The following is an 18216-nucleotide window of genomic DNA, read 5'->3' as shown; positions in this document are numbered from 1 at the left end:
CAGAGCTCACAGCATAGGAATGAAACCCTTTAGATACCACGATTCGCTGGGATTGGCTGCAAAGGGGGTCCTGCTTAGACACAGCTACTCATCTGTAGCTTGGGTAGAAAAAAATTTCTCTGTCTTCAAACTTGTGTTGCGTTCTGGGTTTCTTTGACTTTTTAGACCTTGGCTGCAGCTTGGGTCATGTAGTCTTCTCTGTGAATTCTTTACTCACAGGTTTTATACCCTTGGGTCAGAAGTGGGCGTTACCGCCTTTAGGACAATTCTCTGGGCGTACCAAGTTAATGAGGCAAGGTCTATATTTTATTCAAATCCAATTTTAGACAACTAACGTAACATTTCATCTTCCCCTAAACCTTCTCTTTGATTTGGATATTTTCTATACAATGTACAATGTATAAACATCAAACAGATACTAGGAAAACTCTTCACGTTACAATGTTTTCGTAATAACGTCATCTATTAACCTTTAATAACAAAACAAAAATGACATACATTTTCATATTCCATCTATTGTCATGACCACCATTGTGGCTGACTGAAACCATTGTTCCAAAGTCCCTTTATTTCATGTTTAATGTTCTGAGGCTGGTTCTCCATAGTAACAGGACAAAGGAATTTGTCTATGGCCTGAGATTTACCAGGGGCGTGAGGGGTCATAAAACCCCCACATCTTCAGACCCCTAGATCTCTCCTCCTCTGTTGGGGTTGAGAGATAATCTGTAGGGTTGTGGTCTCCTGTAACCTGACCTGGTCAGGACAGTCATGACATAATGATCATCCTACATGAGTGATACCGACCATACGACTGATCATCATTGACTCGTGATACTGACCAAACGAATGATCATCCTTGACTCGTGATACCGACCAAACGAATGATCATCATTGACTCGTGATACCGACCAAACGAATGATCATCATTGACTCGTGATACCGACCAAATGAATGATCATCATTGATGAGTGATACCAACCAAACGAATGATCATCATTGACTCGTGATACCGGCCAGGCGAATGATCATCATTGACTCGTGATACCGACCAAACAAATGATCATAATTGACTCGTGATACCGACCAAACAAATGATCATCCTTGACTCGTAATACCGACCAAACAAATTATCATAATTGATGAGTGATCAGTTCTTATATCAGTGTTCAGTTTAAAGTGATTCATCAATTCACTTGTATCTATAGATAGTTAATCAGAATCAATCCACTTGTATCAAAAGTAAGTGAATCAGAATCAATCCACTTCTATCTATAGCAAGGGAATCAGAATCAATCCACTTGTATCTATAGTAAGTGAATCAGAATCAATCCACGTCTAACTATAGCAAGGGAATCAGAATTAATACACGTATATCTATAGTAAGTGAATCAGAATCAATCCACTTCTATCTATAGCAAGTGAATCAGAATCAATCCCCTTCTATCTATTGGAAGGGAATCAGAATCAATCCACTTATATCTATAGATAGTTAATCAGAATCAATTCACTTGTATCTATAGTAAGTGAATCAGAATCAATCGACTTGTATCTTTAGTAAGTGAATCAGAATCAATCCACTTCTATCTATAGCAAGGGAATCAGAATCAATCCACTTCTATCTATTGCAAGGGAATCAGAATCAATCCACTTGTATCTATAGATAGTTAATCAGAATCAATTCACTTGTATCTATAGTAAGTGAATCAGAATCAATCCACTTGTATCTGTAGATAGTTAATCAGAATCAATTCACTTCTATCTATTGCAAGGGAATCAGAATCAATCCACTTGTATCTATAGATAGTTAATCAGAATCAATTCACTTGTATCTATAGTAAGTGAATCAGAATCAATCCACTTGTATCTGTAGATAGTTAATCAGAATCAATTCACTTCTATCTATTGCAAGGGAATCTATTGTATCTAGGATAGTTAATCAGAATCAATTTCTTGTATCTAAGTAAGTGAATCTCAGAATCAATCCACTTGTATCTGTAGATAGTTAATCAGAATCAATTCACTTCTATCTATTGCAAGGGAATCAGAATCAATCCACTTGTATCTATAGATAGTTAATCAGAATCAATTCACTTGTATCTATAGTAAGTGAATCAGAATCAATCCACTTGTATCTGTAGTAAGTGAATCAGAATCAATCCACTTGTATCTGTAGATAGTTCATCAGAGTCAATCCACTTGTATCTATTGTAAGGGAATCAGAATATCACATTTCCAACCTCTCAATGTGAGAAAGACGGTGGTAGGTTTGACATTGGGAAAACCAAACTCAAGAGATGAACAATCAACGTTTACAAAATATTCTTCAAAACAGCACCAGTAAACCCTGTACTTTATCTAAGAACTTCAGAAACAAATCCTGGAAACCCTGTACTTTATCTAGAGACAGGATATCTTCAGAAACAACACCAGTCAACCCTGTACTTTATCTAGAGACGGGATATCTTCAGAAACAACACCAGTCAACCCTGTGCTTTACTGAGAGACAGGATATCTTCAGAAACAACACCAGTAAACCCTGTATTTTATCTAGAGACGGATATCTTCAGAAACAAAACCAATAAACCCTGTGCTTTACTGAGAGACGGGATATCTTCAGAAACAACACCAATAAACCCTGTGCTTTACTGAGAGACGGGATATCTTCAGAAACAACACCAGTAAACCCTGTACGTTATCTAGAGACGGGATATCTTCAGAAACAACACCAATAAACCCTGTACTTTATCTAGAGACGGGATATCTTCAGAAACAACACCAGTAAACCCTGTACTTTATCTAGAGACGGGATATCTTCAGAAACAACACCAATAAACCCTGTACTTTATCTAGAGACGGGATATCTTCAGAAACAACACCAGTAAACCCTGTACTTTATCTAGAGACGGGATATCTTCAGAAACAACACCAGTAAACCCTGTACTTTATCTAGAGACGGGATATCTTCAGAAACAACACCAGTAAACCCTGTATTTTATCTAGAAACAACACCAATAAACCCTGGATATCTTCAGAAACAACACCAATAAACCCTGTAAACTTTATCTAGAGACGGGATATCTTCAGAAACAACACCAATAAACCCTGTACTTTATCTAGAGACAGGATATCTTCAGAAACAACACCAATAAACCCTGTACTTTATCTAGAGACGGGATATCTTCAGAAACAACACCAGTAAACCCTGTACTTTATCTAGAGACGGGATATCTTCAGCAACAACACCAATAAACCCTGTACTTTATCTAGAGACAGGATATCTCCAGAAACAACACCAGTAAACCCTGTACTTTATCTAGAGACGGGACATCTTCAGAAACAACACCAATAAACCCTGTACTTTATCTAGAGACGGGATATCTTCAGAAACAACACCAGTAAACCCTGTACTTTATCTAGAGACGGGATATCTTCAGAAACAACAGCAGTAAACCCTGTACTTTATCTAGAGACGGGATATCTTCAGAAACAACACCAATAAACCCTGTATTTTACTGAGAGACGGGATATCTTCAGAAACAACACCAGTAAACCCTGTACTTTATCTAGAGACGGGATATCTTCAGAAACAACACCAGTAAACCCTGTATTTTATCTAGAGACGGGACATCTTCAGAAACAACACCAATAAACCCTGTACTTTATCTAGAGACGGGATATCTTCAGAAACAACACCAATAAACCCTGTACTTTATCTAGAGACGGGATATCTTCAGAAACAACACCAATAAACCCTGTGCTTTACTGAGAGACGGGATATCTTCAGAAACAACACCAATAAACCCTGTACTTTATCTAGAGATGGGATATCTTCAGAAACAACACCAGTCAACCCTGTACTTTATCTAGAGACGGGATATCTTCAGAAACAACACCAGTAAACCCTGTACTTTATCTAGAGACGGGATATCTTCAGAAACAACACCAATAAACCCTGTACTTTATCTAGAGACGGGATATCTTCAGAAACAACACCAGTAAACCCTGTACTTTATCTAGAGACGGGATATCTTCAGAAACAACACCAGTAAACCCTGTACTTTATCTAGAGACGGGATATCTTCAGAAACAACACCAGTAAACCCTGTACTTTATCTAGAGACGGGATATCTTCAGAAACAACACCAATAAACCCTGTATTTTATCTAAACAACACCAATAAACCCTGAGAGACTTTATCTAGAGGGATATCTTCAGGGATATCTTCACAAGCAACACCAGTAAACCCTGTACTTTATCTAGAGACAGGATATCTTCAGAAACAACAGCAGTCAACTCTGTACTTTATCTAGAGACGGGACATCTTCAGAAACAACACCAATAAACCCTGTACTTTATCTAGAGACGGGATATCTTCAGAAACAACACCAGTAAACCCTGTACTTTATCTAGAGACGGGATATCTTCAGAAACAACACCAATAAACCCTGTATTTTACTGAGACGGGATATCTTCAGAAACAACACCAGTAAACCCTGTACTTTATCTAGAGAGATATCTTCAGGGATATCTTCAGAAACAACACCAGTAAACCCTGTACTTTATCTAGAGATGGGATATCTTCAGAAACAACACCAATAAACCCTGTACTTTATCTAGAGACGGGATATCTTCAGAAACAACACCAGTAAACCCTGTACTTTTATCTAGAGACGGGATATCTTCAGAAACAACACCAATAAACCCTGTACTTTATCTGAGAGAGACTTCAGGGATATCTTCAGAAACAACACCAATAAACCCTGTACTTTATCTAGAGACGGGATATCTTCAGAAACAACACCAATAAACCCTGTACTTTATCTAGAGACGGGATATCTTCAGAAACAACACCAATAAACCCTGTACTTTATCTAGAGACGGGATATCTTCAGAAACAACACCAATAAACCCTGTACTTTATCTAGAGACGGGATATCTTCAGAAACAACACCAGTAAACCCTGTACTTTATCTAGAGACGGGATATCTTCAGAAACAACACCAGTAAACCCTGTATTTTATCTAGAGACGGGATATCTTCAGAAACAACACCAATAAACCCTGTGCTTTACTGAGAGACGGGATATCTTCAGAAACAACACCAATAAACCCTGTACTTTATCTAGAGACAGGATATCTTCAGAAACAACACCAATAAACCCTGTACTTTATCTAGAGACGGGATATCTTCAGAAACAACACCAGTAAACCCTGTATTTTATCTAGAGACGGGATATCTTCAGAAACAACACCAATAAACCCTGTACTTTATCTAGAGACGGGATATCTTCAGAAACAACACCAGTAAACCCTGTATTTTATCTAGAGACGGGATATCTTCAGAAACAACACCAGTCAACCCTGTACTTTATCTAGAGACGGGATATCTTCAAAAACAACACCAAATTGTTACTTGCTGATCACAATGAACAGAAGTTAGATTACAGCTGGGAAGCGACTGGGATTCAGCTGTGACTTTGTGACATCTTGATTTAATTACTGTTTAGTGTTTCATTTGCAGACATTCAGATAATCATATTACCAAAGAGGTTATTGAAATAAAGATATGGAGGTGAAGCATGCGACTAATACAAAATGTAATAAATTGATTTGATTTATAGATTAACAGATGATGGTATTGTGTCGTAGGGGCCATACCCTCCACTACACCACTGTAAGGGAGGCACACCTATACACCTGGCTGTCAACTTGGGTCTCCTGCATGCCACAAGACTGTGATAGTCCACCGAGCTAGAGACAAACATTACAAGTAGTGGTCAAGCTAGATTACATGAGATGCACTTGTCTACTTCACTGCATGGTCAGGTCTTTATTGTAAAAGAGAATGTGTTCTAAATGACTTAGCTGGTTAAATCAAGGTTAAATTAAGGCAGTCCTCAGTCTGTTCTGAATCAGTTGGTCTCCCATGCAGAACACTGTATTAATGTTCCTGTATAGAATCAAGCAACTACAGAGAAATCGTTGATGAAAACCTGTACAGAGCGCTCAGGACCTCAGACTGGGGTGAATGTTCACCTTCCAACAACGACCTTAAGCACACAGCCAAGACAACACAGGAGTGGCTTCGGGACAAATCTCTGAATGTCCTTGAGTGATCCAGCCTGAGCCTGGAATTTAACCCGATCGAACATCTCTGGAGAGACCTGGAAATAGCTGTGCAGCCACGCTCCCCATCCATCCTGACAGAGCTTGAGAGGATCTGCAGAGTAGAATCGGTGAAACTCACCAAATATAGGTCTGTCAAGCATGTAGTATCATACCCAATAAGATTTCTGGCTGTAATCGCTGCCAAAGGTTCTTCAACAAAGTACTAAAGGGTCTGAAAACTTATATAAATCTTTTTTTTTTTTTTAATTGCAAAAATTGGTTAAAACCTGTTTTTGCTTTTTCATCATGAGATATTGTGTGTAGATTGATGAGGACATTTTTTAAAAATACATTTTTAGATTAAGGCTGTAACATAACAAAATGTGGAAAAAGTGAAGGGGTCTGAATACTTTCCGAATGCAATGTATGTGGGCATTTCTCAAGGGGGATTGGTATAGCTATGTTATGTGGGCAGATATCATGGGGATTGGTATAGCTATGTTATGTGGGCAGATATCATGGGGATTTTTGGTTGCGGAACAGATGATCTCTGCATGTGAGGTTCACATGGTGAAGCATGGAGGAGGAGGTGTGATGTTGTGGGGTTGCTTTGCTGGTGACACTGTCTATGATTTATTTAGAATTCAAGGCACACTTAACCAGCATGGCTACCACAGCATTCTGCAGCTATACACCATCCCATTTGGTATGCGCTTAGTGGGACTATCATTTGTTTTCCAACAAGACAATGACCCAAAACACACCTCCAGGCTGTGTAAGGGCTATTTGACCAAGGTGAGTGATGGGGTGCTGCATCCGATGACCTGGCCTCCAGAATACCCCGACCTCAACTCAATTGAGATGGTTAGGGATGAGTTGGACCACAGAGTGAAGGAAAAGCAGCCAACAAGTTGTCAGCATATGTGGGAAACCAAGCATTGTTAAAGGAATGATATTTCCATGTACTCTCATATCTCTACTCTCTTTTTGATTTACTCTAGGTACAAGGTGCTCTAGGTACAAGGTGCTCTAGGTACAAGGTGCTCTACGTACAATGTGCTCTAGGTACAATGTGCTCTAGGTACAAGGTGCTCTAGGTTGTCTAGGTACAATGTGCTCTAGGTACAATGTGTTCCAGGTACAATGTGTTCTAGGGGGTCTAGGTACAAGGTGCTCTAGGTGCTCTGGGTACACGGTGCTCTAGGTACAAGGTGCTCTAGGTGCTCTAGGTACAATGTGCTCTAGGTGGTCTAGGTACAATGTGCTCTAGGTACAATGTGCTCTAGGTGCTCTAGGTACAATGTGCTATAGGTACAATGTGCTATAGGTGGTCTAGGTATAAGGTGCTCTAGGTGAAAGGTGCTCTAGGTACAATGTGCTATAGATGCTCTAGGTACAAGGTGCTCTAGGTACAATGCGCTCTAGGTACAACGTGCTCTAGGTGCAATGTGCTCTAGATGCTCTAGGTACAATGTGCTCTAGGTGCAATGTGCTCTAGGTACAATGTGTTCTAGGTACAATGTGTTCTAGGTACAATGTGTTCTAGGGGGTCTAGGTACAAGGTGCTCTAGGTGCTCTGGGTATAAGGTGCTCTAGGTGAAAGGTGCTCTAGGTGGTCTAGGTACAAGGTGCTCTAGGTGGTCTAGGTATAAGGTGCTCCAGGAACAATGTGGTCTAGGTACAATGTGCTCTAGGTCAAATCAAATCAAATCAAATCAAATTTTATTTGTCACATACACATGGTTAGCAGATGTTAATGCGAGTGTAGCGAAATGCTTGTGCTTCTAGTTCCGACAATGCAGTAATAACGAACAAGTAATCTAACTAACAATTCCAAAAAAACTACTGTCTTATACACAGTGTAAGGGGATAAAGAATATGTACATAAGGATATATGAATGAGTGATGGTACAGAGCAGCATAGGCAAGATACAGTAGATGATATCGAGTACAGTATATACATATGAGATAAGTATGTAAACCAAGTGGCATAGTTAAAGTGGCTAGTGATACATGTATTACATAAGGATGCAGTCGATGATATAGAGTACAGTATCAACGTATGCATATGAGATGAATAATGTAGGGTAAGTAACATTATATAAGGTAGCATTGTTTAAAGTGGCTAGTGATATATTTACATCATTTCCCATCAATTCCCATGAATAAAGTGGCTGGAGTAGAGTCAGTGTCATTGACAGTGTGTTGGCAGTAGCCACTCAATGTTAGTGGTGGCTGTTTAACAGTCTGATGGCCTTGAGATAGAAGCTGTTTTTCAGTCTCTCGGTCCCAGCTTTGATGCACCTGTACTGACCTCGCCTTCTGGATGACAGCGGGGTGAACAGGCAGTGGCTCGGGTGGTTGATGTCCTTGATGATCTTTATGGCCTTCCTGTAGCATCGGGTGGTGTAGGTGTCCTGGAGGGCAGGTAGTTTGCCCCCGGTGATGCGTTGTGCAGACCTCACTACCCTCTGGAGAGCCTTACGGTTGAGGGCGGTGCAGTTGCCATACCAGGCGGTGATACAGTCCGCCAGGATGCTTTCGATTGTGCATCTGTAGAAGTTTGTGAGTGCTTTTGGTGACAAGCCGAATTTCTTCAGCCTCCTGAGGTTGAAGAGGCGCTGCTGTGCCTTCCTCATGATGGTGTCTGTGTGAGTGGACCAATTCAGTTTGTCTGTGATGTGTATGCCGAGGAACTTAAAACTTGCTACCCTCTCCACTACTGTTCCATCGATGTGGATGGGGGGGTGTTCCCTCTGCTGTTTCCTGAAGTCCACAATCATCTCCTTAGTTTTGTTGACGTTGAGTGTGAGGTTATTTTCCTGACACCACACTCCGAGGGCCCTCACCTCCTCCCTGTAGGCCGTCTCGTCGTTGTTGGTAATCAAGCCTACCACTGTTGTGTCGTCCGCAAACTTGATGATTGAGTTGGAGGCGTGCATGGCCACGCAGTCGTGGGTGAACAGGGAGTACAGGAGAGGGCTCAGAACGCACCCTTGTGGGGCCCCAGTGTTGAGGATCAGCGGGGAGGAGATGTTGTTGCCTACCCTCACCACCTGGGGGCGGCCCGTCAGGAAGTCCAGTACCCAGTTGCACAGGGCGGGATCGAGACCCAGGGTCTCGAGCTTGATGACGAGCTTGGAGGGTACTATGGTGTTGAATGCCGAGCTGTAGTCGATGAACAGCATTCTCACATAGGTATTCCTCTTGTCCAGATGGGTTAGGGCAGTGTGCAGTGTGGTTGAGATTGCATCGTCTGTGGACCTATTTGGGCGGTAAGCAAATTGGAGTGGGTCAAGGGTGTCAGGTAGGGTGGAGGTGATATGGTCCTTGACTAGTCTCTCAAAGCACTTCATGATGACGGATGTGAGTGCTACGGGCGGTAGTCGTTTAGCTCAGTTACCTTAGCTTTCTTGGGAACAGGAACAATGGTGGCCCTCTTGAAGCATGTGGGAACAGCAGACTGGTATAGGGATTGATTGAATATGTCCGTAAACACACCGGCCAGCTGGTCTGCGCATGCTCTGAGGGCGCGGCTGGGGATGCCGTCTGGGCCTGCAGCCTTGCGAGGGTTAACACGTTTAAATGTCTTACTCACTTCGGCTGCAGTGAAGGAGAGACCGCATGTTTCCGTTGCAGGCCGTGTCAGTGGCACTGTATTGTCCTCAAAGCGGGCAAAAAAGTTATTTAGTCTGCTTGGGAGCAAGACATCCTGGTCCGTGACTGGGCTGGGTTTCTTCCTGTAGTCCGTGATTGACTGTAGACCCTGCCACATGCCTCTTGTGTCTGAGCCGTTGAATTGAGATTCTACTTTGTCTCTGTACTGGCGCTTAGCTTGTTTGATAGGCTTGCGGAGGGAATAGCTGCACTGTTTGTATTCAGTCATGTTACCAGACACCTTGCCCTGATTAAAAGCAGTGGTTCGTGCCTTCAGTTTCACACGAATGCTGCCATCAATCCACGGTTTCTGGTTAGGGAATGTTTTAATCGTTGCTATGGGAACGACATCTTCAACGCACGTTCTAATGAACTCGCACACCGAATCAGCGTATTCGTCAATGTTGTTGTCTGACGCAATACGAAACATCTCCCAGTCCACGTGATGGAAGCAGTCTTGGAGTGTGGAGTCAGCTTGGTCAGACCAGCGTTGGACAGACCTCAGCGTGGGAGCTTCTTGTTTTAGTTTCTGTCTGTAGGCAGGGATCAACAAAATGGAGTCGTGGTCAGCTTTTCCGAAAGGGGGCGGGGCAGGGCCTTATATGCGTCGCGGAAGTTAGAGTAACAATGATCCAGGGTCTTTCCACCCCTGGTTGCGCAATCGATATGCTGATAAAATTTAGGGAGTCTTGTTTTCAGATTAGCCTTGTTAAAATCCCCAGCTACAATGAATGCAGCCTCCGGATAAATCGTTTCCAGTTTGCAGAGAGTTAAATAAAGTTCGTTCAGAGCCATCGATGTGTCTGCTTGGGGGATATATACGGCTGTGATTATAATCGAAGAGAATTCTCTTGGTAGATAATGCGGTCTACATTTGATTGTGAGGAATTCTAAATCAGGTGAACAGAAGGATTTGAGTTCCTGTATGTTTCTTTCATCACACCATGTCACGTTGGCCATAAGGCATACGCCCCCCCCGTCTTCTTACCAGAAAGATGTTTGTTTCTGTCGGCGCAATGCGTGGAGAAACCCGCTGGCTGCACCGCTTCGGATTGCGTCTCTCCAGTTAGCCATGTTTCCGTGAAGCAGAGAACGTTACAGTCTCTGATGTCCCTCTGGAATGCTACCCTTGCTCGGATTTCATCAACCTTGTTGTCAAGAGACTGGACATTGGCAAGAAGAATGCTAGGGAGTGGTGCACGATGTGCCCGTCCCGGAGTCTGACCAGAAGACCGCTTCGTTTGCCTCTTTTTCTGAGTCGTTTTTTTTTTTGGGTCGCTGCATGTGATCCACTCGGTTACACTGGTTGTAAGGCAGAACACAGGATCCGCATCGAGAAAAACATATTCTTGGTCGTACTGATGGTGAGTTGACGCTGATCTTATATTCAGTAGTTCTTCTCGGCTGTATGTAATGAAACCTAAGATGACCTGGGGTACTAGTGTAAGAAATAACACGTAAAAAAACAAAAAACTGCATAGTTTCCTAGGAACGCGAAGCGAGGCGGCCATCTCTGTCGGCGCCGGAGTTACAAGGTGTTCTAGGTACAGGGTGCTCCAGGTGGTCTAAACACAATGTGTTCTAGGTGCTCTAGGTACAAGGTGCTCTAGGTTGTCTAGGTACAATGTGCTCTAGGTACAATGTGTTCTAGGTACAATGTGTTCTAGGGGGTCTAGGTACAAGGTGCTCTAAGTGCTCGAGGTACACGGTGCTCTAGGTACAAGGTGCTCTAGGGGGTCTAGGTACAATGTGCTCTATGTACAATGTGCTCTATGTACAATGTGTTCTAGGTACAATGTGTTCTAGGTGAACTAGGTACAATGTGCTCTAGGTACAATGTGCTCTAGGTGGTCTAGGTACAAGGTGCTCTAGGTGCTCTATGTACAATGTGCTCTAGGTGGTCTCGGTACAAGGTGCTCTAGGTGCTCTAGGTGCTCTAGGTACAAGGTGCTCTAGGTACAATGTGGTCTAGGTACAATGTGCTCTAGGTGGTCTAGGTACAAGGTGATCTAGGCACAAGGTGCTCTAGGTACAAGGTGATCTAGGCACAAGGTGCTCTAGGTTCAAGGGGATCTAGGCACAAGGTGCTGTAGGTACAAGTTGATCTAGGTACAAGGTGATGTAGTTACAAGGTGATCTAGGTACAAGATGATGTAGTTACAAGGTGATGTAGTTACAAGGTGATGTAGGTACAAGGTGATGTAGGTACAAGGTGATGTAGTTACAAGGTGATCTAGGCACAAGGTGATGTAGTTACAAGGTGCTGTAGTCACAAGGTCCTGTAGGTACAAGGTGATCTAGGCACAAGGTGATGTAGTTACAAGGTGATGTAGGTACAAGGTGATGTAGGTACAAGGTGCTGTAGTTACAAGGTGATGTAGGTACAACTGTCTGTATTATGATATTGTAAGCTAGATACGAGCGGCGAGATTGGCTCCTGTAAGGATCCTTCTTGAATACAATACAATTATTAATATCTACAGCAGGCTGGGCTGATTTTTGAACGGATTAATACATTTATGAATGTAAATTAATTTATTCAGATATTTAAATAACCAATGTTGTGGTCATTGATTTGGGTTTTATATCCAATCAAATAAAACTGTATCTCTTTCCTTGTTTTCCAGCCTGTGTCTGAGGAGTTCCAGAATGGCGAGGGCTTTGGCTACATCGTGGCGTTCCGAGCCAATGGTACGCGAGGCTGGAAGGAGAAGATGGTGACATCAGCAGATTCCACTACATACAAGTACAGAGACGAGACCTTCCCTCCCCTCACACCCTTCGAAGTGAAAGTGGGCGTGTACAACAACAAGGGAGACGGACCCTTCAGTGGTGTGGTCACTGTGTACTCTGCAGAGGGAGGTGAGTTCTTGCACTCACACATCTAAGGATGGCTTTGCAGGTGTTGGGGAGGTTGACGTTCTTCAAAGGGAAGGGGCTCCTTCACCCCCTGTTTATCTATGTACTAGTGTCTGCTGAGGGGTGGACTTCTTATGTCATGTCCTATGATCTCAGAAGTCTAAAGATCAAAAGAGCACATCTTAGTCATCTAGCCAATGGGTTGATTTATTGGTTTTGGAAATGTAAAACAGTTATTCAAAGAGAAGGACCTCCTACTCTTAGTCCTCCAATCATTGTACTTGTTTGGTGAATTAAGCTCACTGATTAGTAAGGAACTCCCCTCACCTGGTTGGTTGTTTAGGTCTTATAGAGTGACTGAACCAGGGAACTCCCCTCACCTGGTTGTCCAGGTCTTATAGATTGACTGAGAGTAAGAGCCGAAACGAGTGGGTTCACTCCACCCAAAATCTGTCCATGTTCAAGTTTTTCTTTTGGAAAAAGTCATATTACAACCTATGTGTTGTGATAATTGTGTTGTTTGCTCTATAACCTGTTAGTTCATATGCCTTTATGACACAGTGATATACAGACCTAAATGCAGAGACAGTAAGAAAACACGGTTACAGAATAAATTCAACCACGCCTTTATTTCATCATAAAACCAGAGAGCAACATCTGTCCGGTGGAGTCCACAAAGCATATTGTATGTAACAAACAGTTACATGACCTACAGCATGGTCAAGTGGAGTGGAGTCCACAAAGCATATTGTATGTAACAAACAGTTACATGACCTACAGCATGGTCAAGTGGAGTGGAGTCCACAAAGCATATTGTATGTAACAAACAGTTACATGACCTACAGCATGGTCAAGTGGAGTGGAGTCCACAAAGCATATTGTATGTAACAAACAGTTACATGACCTACAGCATGGTCAAGTGGAGTGGAGTCCACAAAGCATATTGTATGTAACAAACAGTTACATGACCTACAGCATGGTCAAGTGGAGTGGAGTCCACAAAGCATATTGTATGTAACAAACAGTTACATGACCTACAGCATGGTCAAGTGGAGTGGAGTCCACAAAGCATATTGTATGTAACAAACAGTTACATGACCTACAGCATGGTCAAGTGGAGTGGAGTCCACAAAGCATATTGTATGTAACAAACAGTTACATGACCTACAGCATGGTCAAGTGGAGTGGAGTCCACAAAGCATATTGTATGTAACAAACAGTTACATGACCTACAGCATGGTCAAGCAAGTTAATGTTTCTGAAATGTTTAAGTAAGCAACCATTGATTTAGAACCACAGAGAGTTACCGCAATTCTACTAGAAAACAGGAGCTGCCTCCACTTTTCCAGCACCATGTCAACAACAGGAGCTGCCTCCACTAGTCCAGCACCATGTCAACAACAGGAGCTGCCGCTACTTTTCCAGCACCATTTCAACAACAGGAGCTGCCGCTACTTTTCCAGCACCATTTCAACAACAGGAGCTGCCGCTACTTTTCCAGCACCATTTCAACAACAGGAGCTGCCGCTACTTTTCCAGCACCATTTCAACAACAGGAGCTGCCGCTACTTTTCCAGCACCATTTCAACAACAGGAGCTGCCGCTACTGTGCTATCTAACCTCCAAACAAGCTTCAATGCCATACAACACTCCTTCCGTGGCCTCCAACTCCTCTTAAACGCTAGTAAAACCAAATGCATGCTTTTCAACCGATCGCTGCCTGCACCCGCATGCCCGACTAGCATCACCACCCTGGATGGTTCCGACCTTGAATATGTGGACATCTATAAGTACCTAGGTGTCTGGCTAGACTGCAAACTCTCCTTCCAGACTCATATCAAACACCTCCAATCAAAAATCAAATCAAGAGTCGGCTTTCTATTCCGCAACAAAGCCTCCTTCACTCACGCCGCCAAGCTTACCCTAGTAAAACTGACTATCCTACCAATCCTCGACTTCGGCGATGTCATCTACAAAATGGCTTCCAACACTCTACTCAGCAAACTGGATGCAGTATATCACAGTGCCATCCGTTTTGTCACTAAAGCACCTTATACCACCCACCACTGCGACTTGTATGCTCTAGTCGGCTGGCCCTCGCTACATATTCGTCGCCAGACCCACTGGCTCCAGGTCATCTACAAGTCCATGCTAGGTAAAGCTCCGCCTTATCTCAGTTCACTGGTCACGATGGCAACACCCATCCGTAGCACGCGCTCCAGCAGGTGTATCTCACTGATCATCCCTAAAGCCAACACCTCATTTGGCCGCCTTTCGTTCCAGTACTCTGCTGCCTGTGACTGGAACGAATTGCAAAAATCGCTGAAGTTGGAGACTTTTATCTCCCTCACCAACTTCAAACATCAGCTATCTGAGCAGCTAACCGATCGCTGCAGCTGTACATAGTCTATTGGTAAATAGCCCACCCATTTTCACCTACCTCATCCCCATACTGTTTTTATTTATTTACTTTTCTGCTCTTTTGCACACCAATATCTCTACCTGTACATGACCATCTGATCATATATCACTCCAGTGTTAATCTGCAAAATTGTAACTATTCGTCTACCTCCTCATGCCTTTTGCACACATTGTACATTGTATATAGACTCCCCTTTGTTTTCTACTGTGTTATTGACTTGTTAATTTGTTTATTCCATGTGTAACTCTGTGTTGTCTGCTCACACTGCTATGCTTTATCTTGGCCAGGTCGCAGTTGTAAATGAGAACTTGTTCTCAACTAGCCTACCTGGTTAAATAAAGGTGAAATAAAAAAAAAAAATACTATTCCAGCACCATGTCAACAACAGGAGCTGCCTCCACTAATCCAGCACCATTTCAACAACAGGAGCTACCTCCACTATTCCAGCACCCTGTCAACAACAGGAGCTGCCTCCACTATTCCAGCACCATGTCAACAACAGGAGCTGCCTCCACTATTCCAGCACCATGTCAACAACAGGAGCTGCCTCCACTATTCCAGCACCATGTCAACAACATGAGCTGCCTCCACTATTCCAGCACCATGTCAACAACAGGAGCTGCCTCCACTATTCCAGCACCATGTCAACAACAGGAGCTGCCTCCACTATTCCAGCACCATGTCAACAACAGGAGCTGCCTCCACTAGTCCAGCACCATGTCAACAACAGGGGCTGCCTCCACTATTCCAGCACCATGTCAACAACAGGAGCTGCCTCCACTATTCCAGCACCATTTGAACTTTAACAACATCATCGATCACCTGTTTGGTCTAATACAGTAACAACCAGTAGTGTAAAGTACTTAAGTAAAAATGCTTGAAAGTACTACTGAAGTAGTTTTTTGGGATATCTGAACTTTACTATTTATATTTTTGCCAACTTTTACATTTACTTCACTACATTCATAAAGAAAATAATGTACTTTTTACTCCATACATTTTCCCTGACACCCAAAAGTACTCGTTACATTTTGAATACTCTGCAGGACAATTCACACACTTGTTAAGATAGCATCTCTGGTCATCCCTACTGCCTACTGATCTGGCGGATTCACTAAACACACGTGCTTCGTTTGTAAATGATGTCTGAGTGTTGGAGTGTGCCCTTGGCTATCCGTAAATTTCAAAAACAAGAAAATTATGCCATCGGGTTTGATTAACATATGGAATTTTAAGTTATTTGTACTTTAACTTTTACTTTTGATATAATCCTTAAACATATTTTTGCAATTACATTTACTTTTGATACTTAAGTATATTTAAAACCAAATACCTTTAGACTTTTACTCAAGTCATACTTCACTGGGTGACTTTCACTTTTACTTGAGTAAAAGTGAAAGGGGTGGCAGCATAGCCTAGTGGTTAGAGTATTGGACTAGTAACCGGAAGGTTGTGAGTTCAAAACCCCCAAGCTGACAAGGTACAAATCTGTCGTTCTACCCCTGAACAGGCAGTTAACCCACTGTTCCCAGGCCGTCATTGAAAATAATGTGTTCTTATTAACTGACTTGCCTGGTTAAATAAAGGTTAAAACAAATAATAATAATAATTCTATTAAGCTATCTTTACTTTTACTCAAGTATGACAACAGGGCACTTTTTCCACCACTGGTAACAAATAAAAGATACCAAAAAATATTTAGTCCATGCAACATAAGCTAAATATGATGTGGCTGTCCATGGTACTGATTTGTGTGTGTGTGTGTGTGTCTGTGTGCTTGCCATCCTCTTCTCTTTCATATTGCCAAAACAATCTACACCTCTGTCATTCAGTACATGCTTTTAGTTGTTGTTGTCCTAGGCAAGCTGGCTAAAATGTTTGCTCGCTAGCCTAACTTCTTTTCAAAGACAACAATGCGACAGGCCAGCTAGTTAACATTAGCATACTACATCTAGCTACATATTGAACTTCCATCCTCTCAGGCAAGTGGCCAAAATCTATGAATTAATGGTTGGATCAGAATCGCTGTTATAATCATTATCCTGTACGGAGAATTAAGTAAAACCACAAGTCCAAATCCCTATCTCCACCCATAGCTAATTTAGGAAAGGGACAATTTTAGCTAGCTAGCTAACCACCGGAAAACAACAACACAATGAGATGGAACAATTCAAGTTTTTTTTGTCAGTAATGACGTTTTGCTGTTGATGTGATGTGATTGGTGTGAAGCCAAATCCAAACCAGCTTCCCTTGACACTTTGGTGCTCCAGGACCATTCACAATTTGGCTCACTCAGTTTAGCTCAACACTGATTGGGTATTACCCAAATCCGTAAACACGGGCACCCTCATAGATATCATCCTAACTAACTCGTCCTCCAAATACACCTCTGCTGTTTTCAACCAAGATCTCAGCGATCATTGCCTGCATCCGTAATGGGTCTGCGGTCAAACGACCACCCCTCATCACTGTCAAACGCTCCCTAAAACACTTCAGCGAACAGGCCTTTCTAATTGACCTGGCCGGGGTATCCTGGAATGACATTGACCTCATCCCGACAGTAGAGGATGCCTGGTTATTCTTTAAAAGTGCCTTCCTCACCATCTTAAATAAGCATGCTCCATTAAAAACATGTAGAACTAGGAACAGATATAGGCCTTGGTACACTCCAGACCTGTCTGCTGTTGACCAGCACAAAAACATCCTGTGGCGTTCTGCATTAGCATCAAATTTACAAAATAGCTTCCAACACTCTACTCAACAAATTGGATGCAGTCTATCACAGTGCCATCTGTTTTGTCACCAAAGCCCCATATACTACCCACCACTGCGACCTGTATGATCTTGTTGGCTGGCCCTCGCTTCATATTTCTCGCCAAACCCACTGGCTCCAGGTCAGCTACAAGTCTCTGCTAGGTAAAGCCCCGCCTTATCTCAGCTCACTGGTCACCATCGCAGCACCCACTCGTAGCACGCACTCCAGCAGGTATATCTCACTGGTCATCCCCAAAGCCAGTTCGTCCTTGGCCGCCTCTCCTTCCAGTTCTCTGTTGCCCATGACTGGAACAAACTGCAAAAATCTCTGAAGCTTGAGACTCTTATCTCCCTCACTAGCTTTAAGCACCAGCTGTCAGAGCAGCTCACAGATCACTGCACCTGTACAGAGCTCAT

General features: G+C 42.7%; 2 protein-coding genes across 40 annotated transcripts in view; one reads left to right on the top strand and one right to left on the bottom strand.

The window, feature by feature from the left end:
- The window catches only part of LOC112214694 (receptor-type tyrosine-protein phosphatase delta), a 905847-nt gene that overhangs the window by 566473 nt on the left and 321158 nt on the right, over positions 1-18216 (bottom strand). The window lies entirely within an intron of this gene.
- LOC112267515 (contactin-5-like) overlaps positions 1-18216 on the top strand; it is a 210093-nt gene that overhangs the window by 168932 nt on the left and 22945 nt on the right. Inside the window, exon 12 of the mRNA XM_042298356.1 lies at positions 12392-12626. Coding sequence (XP_042154290.1) covers positions 12392-12626 — 235 coding nt within the window. The remainder of the gene's footprint in view (positions 1-12391; positions 12627-18216) is intronic.

This window comes from Oncorhynchus tshawytscha, linkage group LG15 (genome assembly GCF_018296145.1).
Source record: "Oncorhynchus tshawytscha isolate Ot180627B linkage group LG15, Otsh_v2.0, whole genome shotgun sequence".
NCBI classification, from domain to species: domain Eukaryota; kingdom Metazoa; phylum Chordata; class Actinopteri; order Salmoniformes; family Salmonidae; genus Oncorhynchus; species Oncorhynchus tshawytscha.
The sequence above is the reverse complement of the archived record's forward strand: the minus strand, read 5'-3'. Positions and strand labels throughout refer to the sequence as shown.